This window comes from Nycticebus coucang, chromosome 14 (genome assembly GCF_027406575.1).
Source record: "Nycticebus coucang isolate mNycCou1 chromosome 14, mNycCou1.pri, whole genome shotgun sequence".
Lineage (NCBI taxonomy): Eukaryota > Metazoa > Chordata > Mammalia > Primates > Lorisidae > Nycticebus > Nycticebus coucang.
In genome coordinates this window covers 45,207,001-45,226,502 of record NC_069793.1, presented here as the reverse complement: position 1 = coordinate 45,226,502, position 19,502 = coordinate 45,207,001, and the positions used below count along the sequence as shown (strand labels likewise).

Below are 19,502 nucleotides of genomic sequence, written 5' to 3'. Positions count from 1 at the left end.
GAATTTATCAGTTAAGTTATATAGGCCTGGAATTTTTTTTATGGGAAAGTTTTTAATTATGAATCCAGTTTCTTTAATAGATATAATGTTATGTATTTCTTTTTAATCTATTTTGATACTGTGTGTCTTTGGAGGTATTTATACATTACATTTAAGTTGCTAATTTCTGACATAAAGTTTAGAATAGTCCCCTGTACTTTGTAGGATATTATAATGATATCCCTTTTTAAAAACTTTATAATTGATATCTTCTCATTTTTCTTGATAAATCTGATTAGAGGTATATCAACATTATTGGTTTAATGTTTGCAAAGAACCAGCTTTCCAAAGAAAATACAACGTGTTTCTGTTTTATAATTCATGGATTTCCTCTCTTTTTATTCTTTTCTTCATTGTATCTACTTTGAATTTAACTTTCTCTATATTAAGGAAAAAGTGCAGATAAATTATTATAGACCCTTCTTAACATAAGTGCTCAAAGCTGCACATTCCCTTTAGATACTGCTTAGGCTGCATCCTACACAATTTGATGTGTTATGTTTTCATTTTGATTCTGTTCAGAATATTTTTTAATTTTTCTTTGTTTTTTTCTTTGACTATGGATTATTTATAAGTATGTTTTTTAATTCCCAAATATTTGCTTAGTGTTTTTGCATGGCATATCTTTTTTCATTCTGTTACTCTACACCATGTATGTTTTTATATATAAAGTAGGTTTCTTATAGATAGCATATAGTTTATTTTTCTTTAATCCAGTCTAACAATCTTTGTCTTCAGGATTTTTAAGACCATTTGCATTTGATGTGATTATCATTATAGTTGGGATAAATATGAGATCTCACAATTAAGTTTGTAAGCTTATCCTAGAGAAAGTGCTACAACCTTATTGCTGAATGGTCACCTTGGAATTATTACCCTTTGGAAGTTATGTACTGATAGCAGTGCCTAGTCCACCCTTTAAAGCAATTTTGGAACTCTTTTTCTGGAATGACCATCAGAAGTGTCTTTTTGTAGCACACAAAAATATGTGACCAAAAAAACACCCTTAGCTTTAAAAGAAAAAAACGGCCACACAACCACAATAATGAGCATCACTCAGCAAGACATGGACACAAACACAGCTATGAGATGCTGATATACTAAGGTTATGAAACCTGAGTTGTTTATACAGTGCTGCCAAGGTAAAGCACACAGTGGCAAGTTTGTGAACTTAATTGTCAGGCCTCATATGCTTCTTTGAACATAATATATCTTTTTTTGTAGGCCTGTTTTTAAAATATTCTTTTTATCTTTATCATTGGTATTTTAGTGATTTGATTATGGTATTTCTTAGTGTAGGATTTTGGAGTTTGTCCTGCTTAGAATTCTTTGAGCTTCTAGTTACTGTGAGTCTATAATTTTTACCAAATTTGGAAGATTTTTGGCCAGTAGTTGTTCAGATATTTTTAAAAAGTTCTTCCTCCTCTTCTCCAACTCCAATTGCATATATTCAGTCTTTTCTGTGTTCCATTTTGGATACTTTTCATTGTTGTGTCTTCAAATTCAGTGGTTTTCCTTACTACTAATCTGCTATTAATCTCATCTAGTGTAATTTTTATTTTAGAGATAGTTTTTTTTTTATCTGTAGACAGTACCTAACCTTTTCTTCATGTCTTCAATTTATTTGCTCATTTTGTTCATATTTCCCTTTATTTAAATATTTCTCCATAGTTATATTAGCTGTTTTAATGTCTTTACTGCTCATTTTCTCATCCTTATTTCAAAGTCTATTGTTCTGGTTATGAGTCACATTTTTACTGCTTCTTTGGTATGTTTAGTGAATTTTGAATTGATTGTGGACTTTGTAAGTGCATGGTGTTGAGTATCTGGTATTCATTGCCTTCTTAAAAAGAAATGAGTATTATTTTGGCTGATGGTAAAGTTAATGCTACTCAGTTTGAGTCATTTGAAGCATGGTTTTAAGGCTTATTTATAGTGTTTCTGGGTTAGCCTTTACTCTTGGTATATAGTTCAGCCCCATTACTAAGGTATAGACCTCCAATGTCTTCACTGAATAAACCAGGGGGTCATCAAAGACTCTCCATTTTGGCTAGTCAGAATTTGGACATCTTCCTGATGCATCTAATTGTTCAGCTTACAACCCCTGGTCAATTTTTTGCCTAGCCTTATGGAGTACTTAATTGGTTTAGTGCTCACCAATACTCACAGGGCCTCATGTATAGAGTTTTGTTACCTTTTTATCTGCTTGGCTCTCTTCTTTTGAAATCTGGCCCCAATATCCAGCCACCTCAGCCTTTCTAACCTCCAATTTCTGCCTCCTCAATTTAGCAAGATTGCTGGGTACTAAACAAAGTGATTTCTTCTCAGTGCCCATAATTCCAAAACTGCTAGGATGATGGTGGGGCTTATATTATTTGTTCTCTTCTCAGCGATCACAGTCCTACTTTTCTTTTTTTTTTTTTTTGTTGATCACTTAGTTCCATTCTATTTATTTATTTTTTTATTAAGTCATATATACATCGATCATGAATACATTTATGCCTTTGTGGGATTCAATGTGTTGATTATTTGTACAGAGTGCTTACATCCAACTAATTAACATAGCTTTCACCTCATTTACTGAATCGCAGTGTTAAGACATTTGAGTTCTGTACTTGATAGATTTGACTTGTACCCTTGCAAAATGCTCCATAGGTGTGGTCCCACCATTAACCCTCCCTCTATAGAACCACCCCCTCCCTTCCCATCTCTCTCCCCTTCCCTTCTTCATCCTGGCTATAGTTGTAATTCATCTCTCATATGAAAATGTGAGTGATTATAAATTGGTTTCATGGTAGTACTGAGTACATTGAATATTTTTTTCCCATTCCTGAGATACTTTACTAAGAAGAATGTCTTCCAGCTCCATCCATGCAAACATAAAAGAGCTATAGTCTCCATCTTTTTTTAATGCTTCATAGTATTCCATGGTATACATATACCACAATTTATTAATCCATTCACAGGTTGATGGGCACTAGGGCTTCTTTCATAACTTGGCAATTACGAATTGAGCTGCAATGAACAATCTGGTGCAAAAATCTTTGTTACCAAATGATTTTTGGTCTTTTTGATATAAACCTAGTAGAGGAATTGCAGGATCAAATGGCAGGTCTACATTTAGATCCCTGAGTGTTCCCCAAACTTCTTTCCCAAAGGAACGCACTAGCTTGCATTCCCACCAGCAGTGCAGAAGTGTTCCCTTTTCTCCATATCCACGCCAACATATGTAGTTTTGAGATTTTTGTAGTTTTGTAGTGATGTGGGCTACTCTTACTGGAGTTAGATGATATCTCAAAGTGGTTTTGGTTTGCATTTCTCTGATGATTAAAGATGATGAGCATTTTTTCTTGTGTCTGTAGACCATGCGTCTATCTTCTTCAGAGAAGCTTCTGTTCACGTCCCTTGCTCACAGTGAAATGGGATCACTTGTTCTTTTCTTATTAGTATGTTTGAGTTGTCTGGTTATTAGACCTTTGTTGGAAATATAACCTGCAAAAATCCTCTCCTATTCTTTTTTTTTTTTTTTTTTGGATTTTTTTTTTTTTTTTTATTGTTGGGGATTCATTGAGGGTACAATAAGCCAGTTACACTGATTGCAATTGTTAGGTAAAGTCCCTCTTGCAATCATGTCTTGCCCCCATAAAATGTGACACACACTAAGGCCCCACCCTCCTCCCTCCAGCTAAGGAGACAATAACCAAAGCAAAGAGACAACCTACACAATGGGAAAGGATATTTGCATATTTTCAATCAGACAAAAGCTTGATAACCAGGATCTATAGAGAACTCAAATTAATCCACATGAAAAAAGCCAACAATCCCTTATATCAATGGGCAAGAGACATGAATAGAACTTTCTCTAAAGACGACAGACGAATGGCTAACAAACACATGAAAAAATGTTCATCATCTCTATATATTAGAGAAATGCAAATCAAAACAACCCTGAGATATCATCTAACCCCAGTGAGAATGGCCCACATCACAAAATCTCAAAACTGCAGATGCTGGCGTGGATGTGGAGAGAAGGGAACACTTTTACACTGCTGGTGGGACTGCAAACTAGTACAACCTTTCTGGAAGGAAGTATGGAGAAACCTCAAAGCACTCAACCTAGACCTCCCATTCGACCCTGCAATCCCATTACTGGGCATCTACCCAGAAGGAAAAAAATCCTTTTATCATAAGGACACTTGTACTAGACTGTTTATTGCAGCTCAATTTACCATTGCCAAAATGTGGAAACAGCCTAAATGCCCACCAACCCAGGAATGGATTAACAAGCTGTGGTATATGTATACCATGGAATACTATTCAGCCATTAAAAAAAATGGAGACTTTACATCCTTCGTATTAACCTGGATGGAAGTGGAAGACATTATTCTTAGTAAAGCATCACAAAAATGGAGAAGCATGAATCCTATGTACTCAATCTTGATATGAGGACAATTAATGACAATTAAGGTTATGGGGGGGAAGTCCTACTTTTCTTATTGTCCAGAGTCTGAATACAGATTTTTTCATACACAGTAGAACCTCCATTAGTTGCCCAACTCCTTACAATGACTACCTCTTTAAATTGACCTAATTTTAATAGACCAGACATGTACCACATGTACTCAGTGGAAGACTGACTCTATATATTGACCACCTCTGTAAGTCGTATCTTAACCACTTGAACTGTGACATATAATATTAATTTATCCTCTATAACTTGACAAGTTGAGTCCATTCTACACCAGGGCAGAAGGTGTGGGCTTTGCCCCTTTGTTGTATTATTTTTTCTCTAGTACACATTCTTTTTTCATGTTTTATTATTACCATGTGTTGGATTAGGCCTAATGTCCTATTATTTATCATGTGTTATGGAAGATTTTTTTCAACATGAAGAAGTGGTCTGAATTGTAGATACACCCTACAATTACTGATAAAATTTACAGTTAAGACATGATGTTTTAAAGGAAAGAACTCAAAGAGTTGGCATTAAAAGTAAAGATTGATCTTCTGCATTTTCTGGAAAGCAGCAGCCATAGAAAGATGGTGGAACATTTTGGTGTTAGCAAGACCACACTTAACAAGATCAAAAAACATGTAAACATGAGTACTTGGAGAGATATGGTAAAGAAAGTGGAGACCTAGAGTGAAAACTTCCCTTGATAAAGTCAATGATGCCACAATAAGGTGATTCAAATAAATGAGGGCAGTTAATACCTGGATCTCTGGGCCTATAATCCAAAAAGTTGCTAAAAAATTTGCACAGGAATTTGGGGTAGCAGGTTTCCAAGAATCAAGTGGTTGGCATGAGAAATTTGAACTGTGATGTAAGATGTCCCAGAAAGTCTAGTGTGATGAATCCAGGGAAGTTCCAGTAGAAGTTGTCAATGAGTTCATCACAAAGTTTCTGGATTTCTCTAGAGGCTTCAAAGATGACAACATCTTTAACACTGATGAGTGTAGACCCTTTTCAAAGTGCTGACTGGAGCCTTTTCATGAAGGGTAACAATTGTAAGAGAAGAAAACATTCCAAAGAACTTGTCACAGTTCTGCTTTGCACTAGCTCAGACAGACAGAAACTAAAGCCCTTGGTGATTGGTAAATCGGCAAAGCCACATGCATTCAAGCCCAAAGACTTCTCCATCACTTGGAGATCAAATAAATGCATAGGAATGACTGCTGTGCTATTTGAGGAGTGGCTAAGGGGTATCAACTGAGAAATGAAGAAGAAACCATCTATTCTAACAGTAGACAACTGTCCTAGCCACCCTTAAATAAATTATCTGAAAGATGTGACACTGAAATTTCTGCCTCTAAACATGAGTTCAAACAGGTCTTGACCAAGGCATCATCAAAACATTCAAAATGAATTACTGAGCCCAGCTTCTGCAGTGGGTCATTACTGAAACACAAACTAGTGGTCCACCTGTGGAAGCAACTTCATGTGCTACATCATTTAACAATCTGGATGCTGTCCTCTGAATCAGTGCTGCTTGGAGTAAAGTTCAGCCAGAAATGTTTTTAAAAAGTTGGATTTGTCACAACCTGAGAGCATGACGTTTTAGCCCCATCACGCAGCCTATCTCTCATGGCAGAGTTCAGGAGTGGATTTTGAAGATTTTGTTGGCAATGGATGATGAGGTGGCAAACTATAATGAACCTGACCCAGAAGCAATTTTGTAAGTGATGTTGACCGAAGTACAGACCAGCATGAAGCAGCTGATGAAGTGGAAGAATTCTGTGAGGATAACACAGAAATTGCCGAGACTCCAGTAGAAGAGGATGTCAATCATTTGATAATGCAATTGAAGTCAATTGCTGTAGAAAAATGCCCAGGTATGCTGAGTCGTATAACTAGCATTGAAAGTGCTTTCTTCACTTATGTTTATAATAAGGACGAGAAGTAGACCAAGATCAACTCTTCCTTCAGAAAGAATCATTAAATCATGAAAAAATAGTAAATATATTGATTTTATATAATTATGTATGATTTTACTGTCTTTTAATTATGGATGAGTTCGTATGATATTCTCTAATAAAGGAAGTATAAGAAAGTACATGTATATATCAGTACAGTAGGCCTAGGTCCATGTGTCAAACACCTCCATTTGTTGACCAGTTTGTTACAGTCACTTGAGTGATCAGCTTACCAAGGTTCTACTGTATTTTGTCCAGTATTCTAGTGTTGTTGTTTTTTAACGGCAAGACCTCAAAAGTTTAAGTACAGTTCTTGCTATGCCATCACATATAGAAGAAGACCTTACTTCATTTTATAACCAACATATAGCCAACAAAGAATATCTAGAATGTATAAGGGCTGCTATTCAAGAAGAAAAAAACAGAAATGCTGTGAAACAAAAGTAGAAGAATTGTTTAAACATGGACTTTAGAAAAGAACAACTCTGAATGGCCAATAAACATGAAAAAATATGCAACTTCATTAACAATTACAGGGAAATACAAATTATAGCCACTGTGGGGTTATTTACACATTCATCAGCTTGGCAAAAATTGCAGAATTTAATGATTAGAGCAACAGAAGTTCTCATACCCTGTTGGGGAAGTTTAGATGGTATAACCATTTTGAAGGTTAAGATAAGCGTATCTTAAAAGCCAACAATTTCACTTCTAGATATATCCTCTTGAGATTTGTTAGAATGTGTAATCCTAGAAACATGTACAAGAATGCTCATCACAATATTTTTTATAATAGCCCCAAACTGGTAATAAGTCAAATACCCACCCACAGTAAAATATATAAATTAATTGTGGTATGTTAATGTATTGGAACATGATATAGCAATGAAAATGAAACTATTATAGCTTTCATAACAATATGGATGAAGCTTATAACTCCAATGTTAAGCAAAACAAATTATAGAGAATATTATGTACATATAATGTGATTCCATTTATATAATGATTTAAAAATGTAAAACTGAAATGTATTCTTTAGGGTTGATGTGTAATGGATAAAATTATAAAGAAAAGCAAAACATAATTATTACTGAAGTCAGGAAATGTCCTTTCAGTGTGAGAATGTGTTAGAGTATAGCACTTGTCGGGGCAATCTTCTAGGGTGCTGGCAATAGTTTTATTTCTTAACTCAGGTGATATTCTCATGGAGGTTCTTTTTCTATTCTTTACACTTTAAGAAAGAAAAAAATCCCTATGTATATATAAAAAATGTAATATTTTAAGAGTTTAAAAATGTAATGAGTCTCATTTTTTATATGGCTTTGAGTACAGTTTCAGAAAGGAAATTCTAAAATCATTTCAAGGTAATGTCATTGGAATAATTAATAATCTCCCAAGGAGACTATTTTGAAGATGTAAGTTCTGGTGTAATTGTTTTTTAAAAAACAGCTATTTCAATTTTGGATAGGCACCCTTTAATTTGCTTAATAAGTACCATTAAGGAAGGTTGTACTTTAAGGTGTCATTTCTTTAGAGAAAGCAATATAATATGATACGTTTTATTAAAGTTGAATACTTTCACTTGAATCTATTCCTGCTTGGGATTCTCAGTAGTTTGAGATTAGTTAGATTGATTATCATGTAAATGAACAGTAAGATGTCTCACCATTATTAGGGTCACACTGGAGATCTGGCTTTTTTTTTAATATTTATTTAAAATATATGTAAACAGTATATACACTTGATATATTTGTGTTTGGGGGAAACTTTGAGAAATGTTCAGCATTTTATCTTTAGCTGAAATAGTCTTCCCAAGTAAAGTACGTCTTTGTTTTGAAGTGTTTCTGTGAGCCTCATTTATGCTAAAGACTTTAACCCCCTGCTTTTCCCTGTTTGTCCACCAAATATTTTAGCAAAGTTGTTGACAAGTGTCAAAAATTGCTGATTTAAATTTATTTTCTACCCTAGAGGTGATAATGAATCCAAATGGCCTTTAGTGGAAAGAAGAAACAAAATACATCTACAAAATGGATACTTGATCTTAAACTACTTTGGGGGGACTTTTCCCCCCCTTTTTAATAATGTTAGTCCTGTATTGGGTTTCTACTAAGGTCTAAGTTCAGTGTTTGAGATTAGAAATGCTCAATCTATTCAAATAGCCGATCTAAGATAATACTTCATTGAAAGAGAAATTTTTTAGGTTATCATTTGCTGCTACTTCTAATGGGTTGTCTGAATGTAACATTTGTAGATTAAGTTGATAGGACTGTCTTGGCAGTAATTCTTTTTACCCTCACCAAACCCTGCAGTCACTTCTGTATTAACTACATAACAAATTACCCCACAATTAGTGGTTTAAAAGAACACCTGTTTATTAGCACCATCTTCTAATCAACTGAGTTAGTGGCCTCATATCACACCTATTTATTACCTCAGAGTTTCTGTTTGTCAGAAGTCCAGGCATGGCTTAGCTGGGTCCTCTGGTTAGGGTCTCACAGGGTTGATGTGAAGACTGAACTGTGTTCCATTCTGGAGCTCAGGGCCCCTTTTCATGCTTATGTGGTTATTGGCAGAATTTGTCACGGTCTCAATTCTAGAATTTGGCAGAATTTGTTGTCATGGTCTGCTTTCATTTCTAGAAGCTGCCCACAGTTTGTTGCCATGTGACCCATAATGCATCTTGCTTTTCCGAGGCAAGCAAAAGAATCTATTTCTTCATTAGGCTAAGACAGTCTTATATATGTAATATAATCATGGGAGTGATTGTCTTACCACTTTTGTCATATTCCATTGTCTAGAAGCAAGTCACAGGTTTTGCCCATACTCAAAGGGAAAGGATTATACAAAAACTGGATTCACTGGATGGGTCTCCTTATGGTGTATTCACCACAAGCCCACAAAGCAGGAGCTTGGTGGCCTTCCTTCTGTGTAACGAGCCTCTATCCACTACAAGTAACAAGGTCCATTGTGCCTTTTCAGATGACCTTAGTTTCATGGCAAAATGTGTAATTTGGATTTTTCTAATATTAAATATTTTCCCTAGTGAACAGAATTAAGATAATTTTCTCTAGGATATACTTCTAAGACTCAAAAAAAAATTAAATTTATAGGTAGTGTTGACAGTAGCAAATGCTTCATTATATAATTGAATGTGACATTCTTTTCTATGCTTTGTCAAATTGCTCTTGTTCTTCAGTGCAGGAATCACAGCCATGGCCCCCACCCTCCAGGATTTGGTCGATGTAGCAACTGTACACATGAAAACAAGGAACTTGCCAAGGCAAGAGAAGCTCTTCCTCTTATAGAGGACTCTAGTAACTGTGACATTGTAAAAGCTACTCAGTAAGTCTTCCAAATGCTTTGTTGTATCCTTATGCATAAATTAATAATAGTTTATGGTACTCCATATGCTCACTTTCCTCACTTGATCATGGTGTTCATTAACACCAGCACTAAGTGTGTTTGTCATACCAGCATCAGAGTACTTAGTATAGTGTCCCTTACCTGTTTACACACTAGACTCTCCCACTAAGATTATGGGCAAACTTGTTAATAAATGTATATTTTCATCTTTGTCTTATATATGGGGTCCAACAAATGTTTGTTGAACGAATAAATGATTTAATTGATGATACTAAAGCTAGACTTTTTTTTATTAAATCATAGCTGTGTACAATAATGCAATCATGAAAGCTAGACTCTTAATTTGAAGCACAAATCTGAGTCTTTAAAATACACTGCAAGCTAAGTATGTGGATAGGATGAAAAATAACAGCTCACACACATTTATAGATATTTTTAAACAGTCATTTGTTTGTTGAGTACTTTCTATATGCTTATACTGAGTATGCTGGAAGAACGACAGTAAGGTAAGGTGGAAATATGTTCTCTGACCACTTGAAACATACAGTGTATTGTTTTGCTTACACTAAAAATAGACGTACATTTTGAAAGTTTTCCCTCAAGATCTCCCTATGTGGATGTTAACCTTAAGTCAATTATTTCCAGCATTTTTACCCTTGTGGATTATCAACATCCACCCTAGCTCTTGCCATTAAACATATTTTGAAATATTTTCTTCATCAAACTACATTAATTAGTAGTCTATTTTCTTAGTAATCAAACATAATCTGCTCTTGGGTTACTCATCATATATACTGTAAATCATGCCCATCAAATTAGCATGAAAAGGCCAGGCATGGTGGCTCATAACCTGTAATCCCAGCATTCTGGGAGGTGCGGCAGGTGGATTGCTTGAGCTCAGGAGTTTGAGACCAGCCTGAGCAAGAGGCAAGAGCAAGACCCCGTCTCTTAAAAAAAAAATAGCCAAGCATTGTGGCTGGTGCCTGTAGACGCAGGTACTGGGGAGGCTGAGGCAAGAGAATCGTTCGAGTCCAAGAGTTTGAGGTTGCTGTTAGTTATGACGCCACAGCACTCAATCCCAGGGCACTGTCTGAAAAAAAATTAGCGTGAAAGGAACTAATGTTACCACACTAATGTGGTATAATTTCCCTATGCTAATTATGAATATATATGAACTCTAGAAGCTCTGGGAACCACTATTTTAAGTGAATATTATTTGATATTATTTCTATTCATACAAATGAAAGTGTCCTTACGGTAAATACTTGCTTGAATGAGAATGGAAGCATTCAAATCTTTTTTTGCTACCTCTGGTCATGTTATGTGAGAAATTAGGCTAAATTCACAGGAAATCTGTGTAAAAACTCACATTTTGTATCTCTCCTTAAATGTTCTTCAGGCCTTGGACTTTCCCAAGTAGTTGTGGGGGGATCTGTAAGGTAGTATTTAGAAAGGACAAAAGAGAGCTGGATATGTATGTGTGTTTGTATATGTTTGTATGTGTTTTCTAAACCGCCAAAATCCTAATTAATGTTTATTCTTTTTTTTTTTTATTGTTGGGGATTCATTTAGGCTTAATGTTTATTCTTACTATGCTTCTCAAATAAAGGGACTTTTTCTTTTCCCCTGAAATGTTAAAGATGACATTTAAAAGATGGAGAGTATAAATATATGTATGTTTCATTATCAAAAATTTACTTATTAATATTTTCCCTTGGTACTGTCAAACAGATGTCTCTGTCTTATAAAAATGCCAAAAAGACAAACACACACACACCCAGTTTAGTAAGGCTGAAATTATTTTTAATTCAACAGTGTCAGAAATAGAGGAAATTCTGCCATTTGGTTTGACTTTTGACTCTTGAAACGTTTAAGTCCTTCTAAATAGAAATAAATTTTAAAGCAAGCGCTCAATAGTTTGGACTTCACAGTTTCTGTTGAAAAGAAATATTGCTGATGAATGATTTTTCTTTTTGTTGTTGCAGTTTGGCCGGGGCTGGGTTTGAACCCTCCACCCTCGGCATATGGGGCCGGCGCCCTGCTCACTGAGCCACAGGCGCTGCCGATTTTTTTTTTAATTGTAGTATTACATAGAGGCATTTGTGGGACTACAAACTAGTACTACCTCTTTGGAAAGTAGTATGGCAATACCTTAGAGAACTAAAAATAGACCTACCCATTTGACCCAGCATCCCACCATGGGGTATTTACTCAAAAAAGAAATATCATTCCGTAAAAAAGACACTTGGATTTGAATGTTTATAGCAGCAAAATTCACAATTGCCAAGATATGGAAACGACCCAGTGTGCCCATCAATACGTGAATGGATTAATAAAGTATGATATATATACTATGGAGTATTACTCAGCTATTTAAAAAAAGGCTGAACTAATACCTTTTGTTACAACCCAGATGGAACTAGATACCACCTAAGTGAAGTATCAGAAGAATGGAAAAATAAACACCACATGTGCTCACTTTTAAAATGGAACTAAATGTGTGTGTACATATGGTAGCAAAATTCAATGAAAATCAAGCAGGTGGAAGTGGGGAAGAGGACATGGGTAAATTCACACCAACAGACACAATGAATACTATCAGAGGGATAGACATAATATAACTTTGACTCAAACCATACAAAAGTAATGCATGTAACCAAAACATTTGTACCCTTATAACATTCTGAAATAAAATAAGCAAATTAATTAATTAAATTTTTTAAAGGAAGTCTTTCTCACCCTAACAGTCAGTCAGTGTCTTTCAAGTCCATCCTTGCTTTTACATTCCAATTGCCTCTCTTACTTTAGGCTCTCATTTGCTCTCACCGGTATTTATTACTGTAGCCTCTAAAGTGGTCTCTCAGTCTCTGTCCTCACCCTGTTCTAAGCTGCTTTCATACTGCCACTAATGTGATCTTTCTTAGACTCCAACATCTGAGTGCTTTCCTCTTTTAAACCCTTTCTTGGTTTCCCGTTGAACTATAGGTAAAGACTAAACTTCATAGCATGACATAGAAGGTACATGTGGTCTTTACCTACTGCTTCTAGCTTCATCTCTCACCATTCTCTCTCTTATGGTTTATGCTTCAGCAATGCTAAATTTTTATTTTTCCGAATATCCATGTTGTATCATATCTCTGATTTTTGTACATGCTATTTCCACTGCCTGAAATGCCCTCCCCTTCCATCAGCCTACAAACCAGTAGTTCTCAACCTGTGGGTCAGACCCCTTTTTAACAATGAAAACACATTGCATTAGGAAGGTTGAGAACCACTGCTATAAACTATATCTTAGTTTATCTCATTGAAGAAGGGCTAATCATTCCTATTTCTGCTATACTTATATCTATATTTTGTTGTTGAATTTATCCCATTCTGAGTTTCCTTTTAGTCTTTCTTCCTTACTGTGCAGTTATTGCGTGGGTTTGGTTGGATTCAGGGATAAAAACTACAGTGAGGAATCAGCACTATGTGTTTTGGCACATGGTAGGGGATCAAATAAAACTTAACTGAAGGAAGGCAATGTAACTGTTAAAGTTTATTTAAAAAGATTAAGTTCAACTCCAAATATATTAATCTTATAAGTAAGTTAAACCAGGTTTACTTTTGTTATTTTGCTTTATACCATGTCCTGTTTGTGAGTATCTTTGTTGTTAATTATTCCATTTGTTGGCCAAAAGATAGTTTGAATAAAGGAAAAGCTTTGGTAAAAGGAAGAAATTTTAATATTTGAAATTATTTTAACAATATCAATTATACTTTTTTTCTTATTTGAGATATGGGATTTTTGAACGATGTAAAGAGTTGGTAGAAGCAGGATATGATGTCCGACAACCAGACAAAGAAAATGTGTCACTTCTTCATTGGGCTGCTATTAACAACAGGCTGGAACTTGTAAAGTAAGATGGGATATATGTGTGTTAATTGTGTATTTTTATAATTTTAGACCTCTCTTTCATTTATCTTTTTCTTCGAGTGCAAGTATGAGCATTGAGCCATCTATAATCCTTTATTATAAGCAAAGTCCTGAAACTTTCTGCCACACACATCAGTTAATGTTTTTTTTTTAAATAAATGTGAATACAGTTGTAAATGGACATGGCTTGGATTGTATAAAGTATTTACCTTTTATAAAGCACGACTACTTATTTTTTTTGTTTTATGCCTTAGCATGTAAAATGTATATGTTCATGTGACTATGTATGTTTGTATTATAGAATTATATACAGGATGGCTATAATGGCCATAACTGTATGGCCATCCTCTATTTAAAATATTCAAGGTTTAAGAAAATGAAAGTATATAAAGTTTAAAATATTCTAACACAAATTACACTCACAGGCAGACTCCTTTTCTGTGGAAATAAACTGATATAATGTTTAGATAATACAATGTATGAAGTATAACTTTGGGGTAATGAAACTAACTTTTATAAACCATAGAAGAAAATCAGTCTTATTAACTTACACATTTACTGTATGTAATGTATCCCATGCCCCCAAGGAAAGAGCAAAACACTCAAAATGTCTAACTTTTCTGAAAGGACTTTAACTTTTAACTACTTTTAGAATTCATACCCTATTAGTAATTCTAATTTTGAACTGTTGAAAGTGACATAATTTGCCTTTCTCCTTCCAAGTTAAGTAAGAATGTCTGATCCTAAGTCTTTTGCATATAAACTATTTCAAGAGTGCCATGGTAGGTAGTTAGACTATGCAGAAAGTAGTGGTTATGTGTTTGGTATATAAGTTATAATGGAATGCTAATTATGGCAAGAGTTATTACCTATATTCTAAGAATGTTTCACCATGGATATGCCTGATACTGTCAAGTGAATCTTTCAGACTTCTATAAATCTGGGTGCTTTGGGGAGGGTTATTTTCATAATTTTAATTATCTAACATTAATTACTAAGAAAACTTTAGTGTATTTTTTCTAAATATGTATTTTAAGTTTCAAATCTTATTTTTATATATGTTTGCTTTTAATAGGTTTTATATTTCAAAAGGTGCTGTTGTAGATCAGTTGGGTGGAGATTTAAATTCAACTCCTCTTCACTGGGCTGTCCGGTAAGATTTTTATAAACACTGAAATTAAATAGGGGCATGTAGCTAGTGGTCACCATATTGGAAAACACAGTTTTAGATGATTCAAAGGACTTTCTTTTCTTCCCCCCCCCCCTTTTTTATTTAAAAATAAATGACAGCTTTAAAGAGTTTTCAGAAAGGATACTTGTGATACTTGGTTTAGGGTTCCATTATGATTATTAAATCTAAATATGTGTATTATACTTTTTTATAATTAGGATAAATTTTTTTTCTATTTGTTCACATCAATAAAAGCAGTAGTTCAGTGAACTATAAACTCTGTCAGTTTAGTCTTATAACAGAGCCTATTTGGAAACTTACAGTTGTAATTTTATTTTAAAGAGCTGGATTTTTCTCTCAGGTAAATGTAAAGTATGTATCAAATGGGTCAAATGAGTCAACTCTTTTGAAAATTGCTTCAGGATTTGTAAGAAATTTTGAGTATGTCAACTTAGAACATTTATATCCTTTGGTCACTGTCCTCTTTTCTCTGATGTGTATTGGCCATCTGAAGCTGAAATTAATAAGGCTTGATACTTAACAGCTTCTTCTTTTATTTAAACTCTACTTTCTGTGGTTGGTGGGGTTGACATAAACCTGAAACTGAAGTTAATAATTGTTCAGGTAATGCAAAGAGTTGAATCTTTTCTCCATAGCCAAGAGATTTGTAGAATCTATGGGTAACTCAACCTCTTTAAGCTACTGAGGTATAGTGATTTACATGACAAATGAACCATATTCAAGTGTAAGAATGTATAGTTCTTAAGAATATCATAATGTAACCATAGTTTGTGAATATTATACTTCTGTATATCTGACTCATGATTACATTTTGCTTTTAAAATAGCAACAATAAAGTCTAAGTGATTTTAAAGTCTTCTCATTAGCATGTTATATAAAATTATTACATAAGGTTTAAAGTAGATTGTGAAGTTACCAAGTTTATCATTTACACTAAAGAATGACTATCCATATAGTTCTAAGTTTGAAATATCTAAGTAGAAGATATATTTGGCTTAGAAATCTGAGTTTCTCACTGTATTTTTTTCTTTTTCTGCATGCTACAGAATAATTTTTTGTCTTTTATTTATAGACAAGGACATTTACCTATGGTTATATTATTACTCCAGCATGGTGCAGACCCCACTCTCATTGATGGAGAGGGATTCAGCAGTATCCACCTGGCAGTATTATTTCAACACATGCCTATTATAGCATATCTCATCTCAAAAGGACAGGTATATTTTAAAATGTGTACTATACTCCACCTATTATAATTTGAAGACACTAGGGAGATTATTAGTAATTTGTCCTCATATTAAAAGTAAAGGTTAATTGCTATCCAGGTATTCAAATATTAGCCTCAGTAATTGAATACTGCTTTTTGAAGTAGCTATTGAATACTGCTTTTTCTGCTTCATTGGTAGGAAAAGGACAAGTCATTTAGCTCAGTAACATAAAATTGATGTTTCTGAAACTTATTAAACCTGTAATAGTTTTTCTCATGAACCCAGTAATTTGCTTTGTTTTTTAAAAACATGACTTCAAAGCCCATATTTTCTTCTGGTTGAATATAAAAATGGTAGTCAGATCACTAAATTAACCCATAATTTGCTTTCATTGTTTGAGCCTAACTGGGAGGCCAATTTGAATGTATGCTTCTTATTATTCTCCTAAATAATTCTGTAAAAAATGATTTGCCTTAGAGGCACAGGTTAAACTTGAGGTTATTGACAGCAGGAGTTTCACCGTCAACTGTACTTGTCTGAAGTATGCTTTCTGGTAGCAAAGTAGTTTACGTGCTAACAGACTTGTGAAAACATGTTTGCACAAATGCTATTGGAATGATTGCACTCTCTAAATAAGCACTTTTTCTCAGACTTAGCCTATTGAAGTAGAATAATTATAAGTCTTGGGCTTCATTTTGGAAAGAGGTATGAGGAGGTATCTTTCCTACTTCTCTTGGGACTCCTTCTTAAGTTCTGTTTCTCCAAAGTTCGTAAGAATCTTCTTTTTTATTGGCTTGGTTGGAACCATTATTGTACACATTTAACTGGACCTGTTTTGTTATAAGGAACATATCTTCATGGAGATATGATTTCCTTTTTTTTCTATTCCAGAAAATAAAAAAATATTTTTGTGTGTTTTACTCTTCAAAAATTCATATTTAATTTCAAAAATACAAGTTGCCTTAGAAGATGGGGAGGTCACTATTACTGGAAGTATTTGAGTAGAGACTGGATAACTTTGTACTGTGTATAAGAAATGGTAGCATGAATTAACGTTTCAACTAAAGTCTAAAGTAGATGACTTTTAAGGTTTGTATTGTCTCTTATATTTGATGGTGGCTGTCAACATCCTACTCTTTTCCTTAGCTGTCCTCTGTTCACATCATACAATGTTTTACATCATATATCCAAATTTTCCCCTTTAAAAATATTTTGTCAAAGCCAAGTGCAGTGAGTGGCTCACGACTGTAATCCTAGCACTCTGGGAGGCTGAGGTGGGTAGATAGCTTTAGCTCAGAAGTTCCAGACCAGCCTGAGCAACAGCTAAACCCTGTCTCTACTATAAATAGAAAAACTAGCTGGGTGTATTGGCGGGTGCCTGTAGTCCCAGCTACACAGGAGGCTGAGGCAAGAAGCTTGCTTAATACCAAGAGTTTGAGGTTGCTGTGAGCTATGGTGCCATGGCACTCTACCAAGAGCAACAAAATGAATGTGAAGCTAACTCTGTCACAAAGAGTATGTATATATATTTTGTGGAAATCCATGGATTTTTTAGTACATGGATTTTTTTTTTTTTTACCCTATGGAAATGAAACAGAACTTTCAAATGACATTTGAACCCTTCATGGAGACATAATAGTAATATTAAATGTATTAAAGAGATATTTCTATTGAGAAGAAACAAAATTTTGAGTATGTTTATATTTATACAAATTGTTTTCTTTTCAACTAGAGTGTGAATATGACAGCTGTAAATGGGCAGACACCTCTCATGTTATCAGCTTATAAAGTAATTGGGTAAGTAAGTTCAAGTGAATTGCCTCAATCTGATTCTTGGTTTCAACAATTTCTTTCCTGTATATACAATTTTAAGTATCTCAGTCTATGTGAGATGGTAGTACATTGTAAAGAAAATGAGATTTTACACTGTGACAGTAATATGGAATTTTAGGGTAATTATAATTGGAAAAGTACCATAGAAAAGTACCGTATTTTTTTTTCTTTTCTGGCAGTTTTGGTGAAAAGTTTGAAAGCTACTAATAAGAGAAAAATGTCTTTGCAGATCAGGTAGAGTTTCCTTAGCATATAATTGTTAACATGGCTTATATTTCTTCTTTTGCATTTAAAAAAATGCCTACAAATTTGAACATTCTGATAATTTGAAATCTAGATTATAAATCTGTTTTTTGGAAAATAATAAATTTTTAGATTCTCTGACATCAGAGTATTAGTATGTTTAGATTTTTGTATTCATTTTTATAGACACATGTGAGTCATGACCACTATCTAGTCCACCTTCTAGTATTCATCTATGCACATACATGCTACAGTTTTCCTCTATCAGTTTGTGTCTATGTTGTAGTAAATCTCTGATTCTGCTTTTAACTAGGACTTCTCTTCTGGGAATTGAGTTAACTTTAATACCATTTTCTTTTTGATCATGGAGTGGTGGGGCTAGGCGTAGAATTTTCTTAAAAAAGTATTTTCTGCTTTTCATTGATAACTTTGAAGTCAGTTATAGTTTCTAAAGAACCTGATGGAATAATTAATTTAGAATATTGTTTTATTAATAAAATCTCCTGGAGTCATGAAGGAAGGGAAGGCATTGATGATGAAGTAAAAATATTTTATGAATTCTATCTTCTAGTTTATAACTTTCTAAGATATAAAATACTTTATGTCATAATTTATATTTGTTTTATTTAATAATTGATTAAAGAGTGTGAAGCTAACTCTTGGTTTATCGCCTCATATATAACATACATTTAGCCTTTAATTGGATAAATGACATAGTATTTAATATTACCCAACGTTAAATCCACAATTTTAAAAAATGTTAACCAGTAGAACAATAACATGAAAGTAAACATTTGAAAAACAAAAGCAGTATTCTACTGTATTGATGTTAAACTTATCTAGATAGCAGGCTGTCACTTCATAGATGTCCTTTATGGAGTGGAGGGATATTCCTTACTAGTACCTAGACTAGAATTTGGCACAAAGAGCATCTTCGCTTGTTCAGAATACTTACTGATTGGTTAATTGATAATTAGCTTAACAAATTCATTATTTGCATTTATTCCTGAAATCATCATGTCTCTTACTGAACTTTGGTATTTTACTGTTTTGAGACAGGCCAGAACCAACTGGATTTCTTTTAAAGTTTAATCCTTCTCTTAATGTGGTTGATAAAATACATCAGAACACTCCACTTCATTGGGCAGTTGCAGCAGGAAATGTTAATGCAGTTGATAAACTTTTGGAAGCTGGTTCTAGCCTGGATATTCAAAATGTTAAGGTATGACCAGGTATTTATCTCTTTTAGTGTCTTACATCTTCAGTTAGAAGATTGATAAATTAACACAAAGAT

The 19,502-nt window shown here is 34.0% G+C and overlaps 1 protein-coding gene across 2 annotated transcripts in view; it reads left to right on the top strand.

Annotated features, from left to right (window-relative positions):
- ZDHHC13 (zinc finger DHHC-type palmitoyltransferase 13) overlaps positions 1-19,502 on the top strand; it is a 65,857-nt gene that overhangs the window by 10,436 nt on the left and 35,919 nt on the right. The window contains exons 2-7 of one of the 2 annotated variants that reach the window (XM_053561882.1): positions 9,650-9,795; positions 13,593-13,715; positions 14,808-14,885; positions 15,997-16,141; positions 17,865-17,929; positions 19,268-19,430. In XM_053561882.1, coding sequence (XP_053417857.1) covers positions 9,650-9,795; positions 13,593-13,715; positions 14,808-14,885; positions 15,997-16,141; positions 17,865-17,929; positions 19,268-19,430 — 720 coding nt within the window. The remainder of the gene's footprint in view (positions 1-9,649; positions 9,796-13,592; positions 13,716-14,807; positions 14,886-15,996; positions 16,142-17,864; positions 17,930-19,267; positions 19,431-19,502) is intronic. The other variant, XM_053561883.1, reaches the window with a different exon arrangement.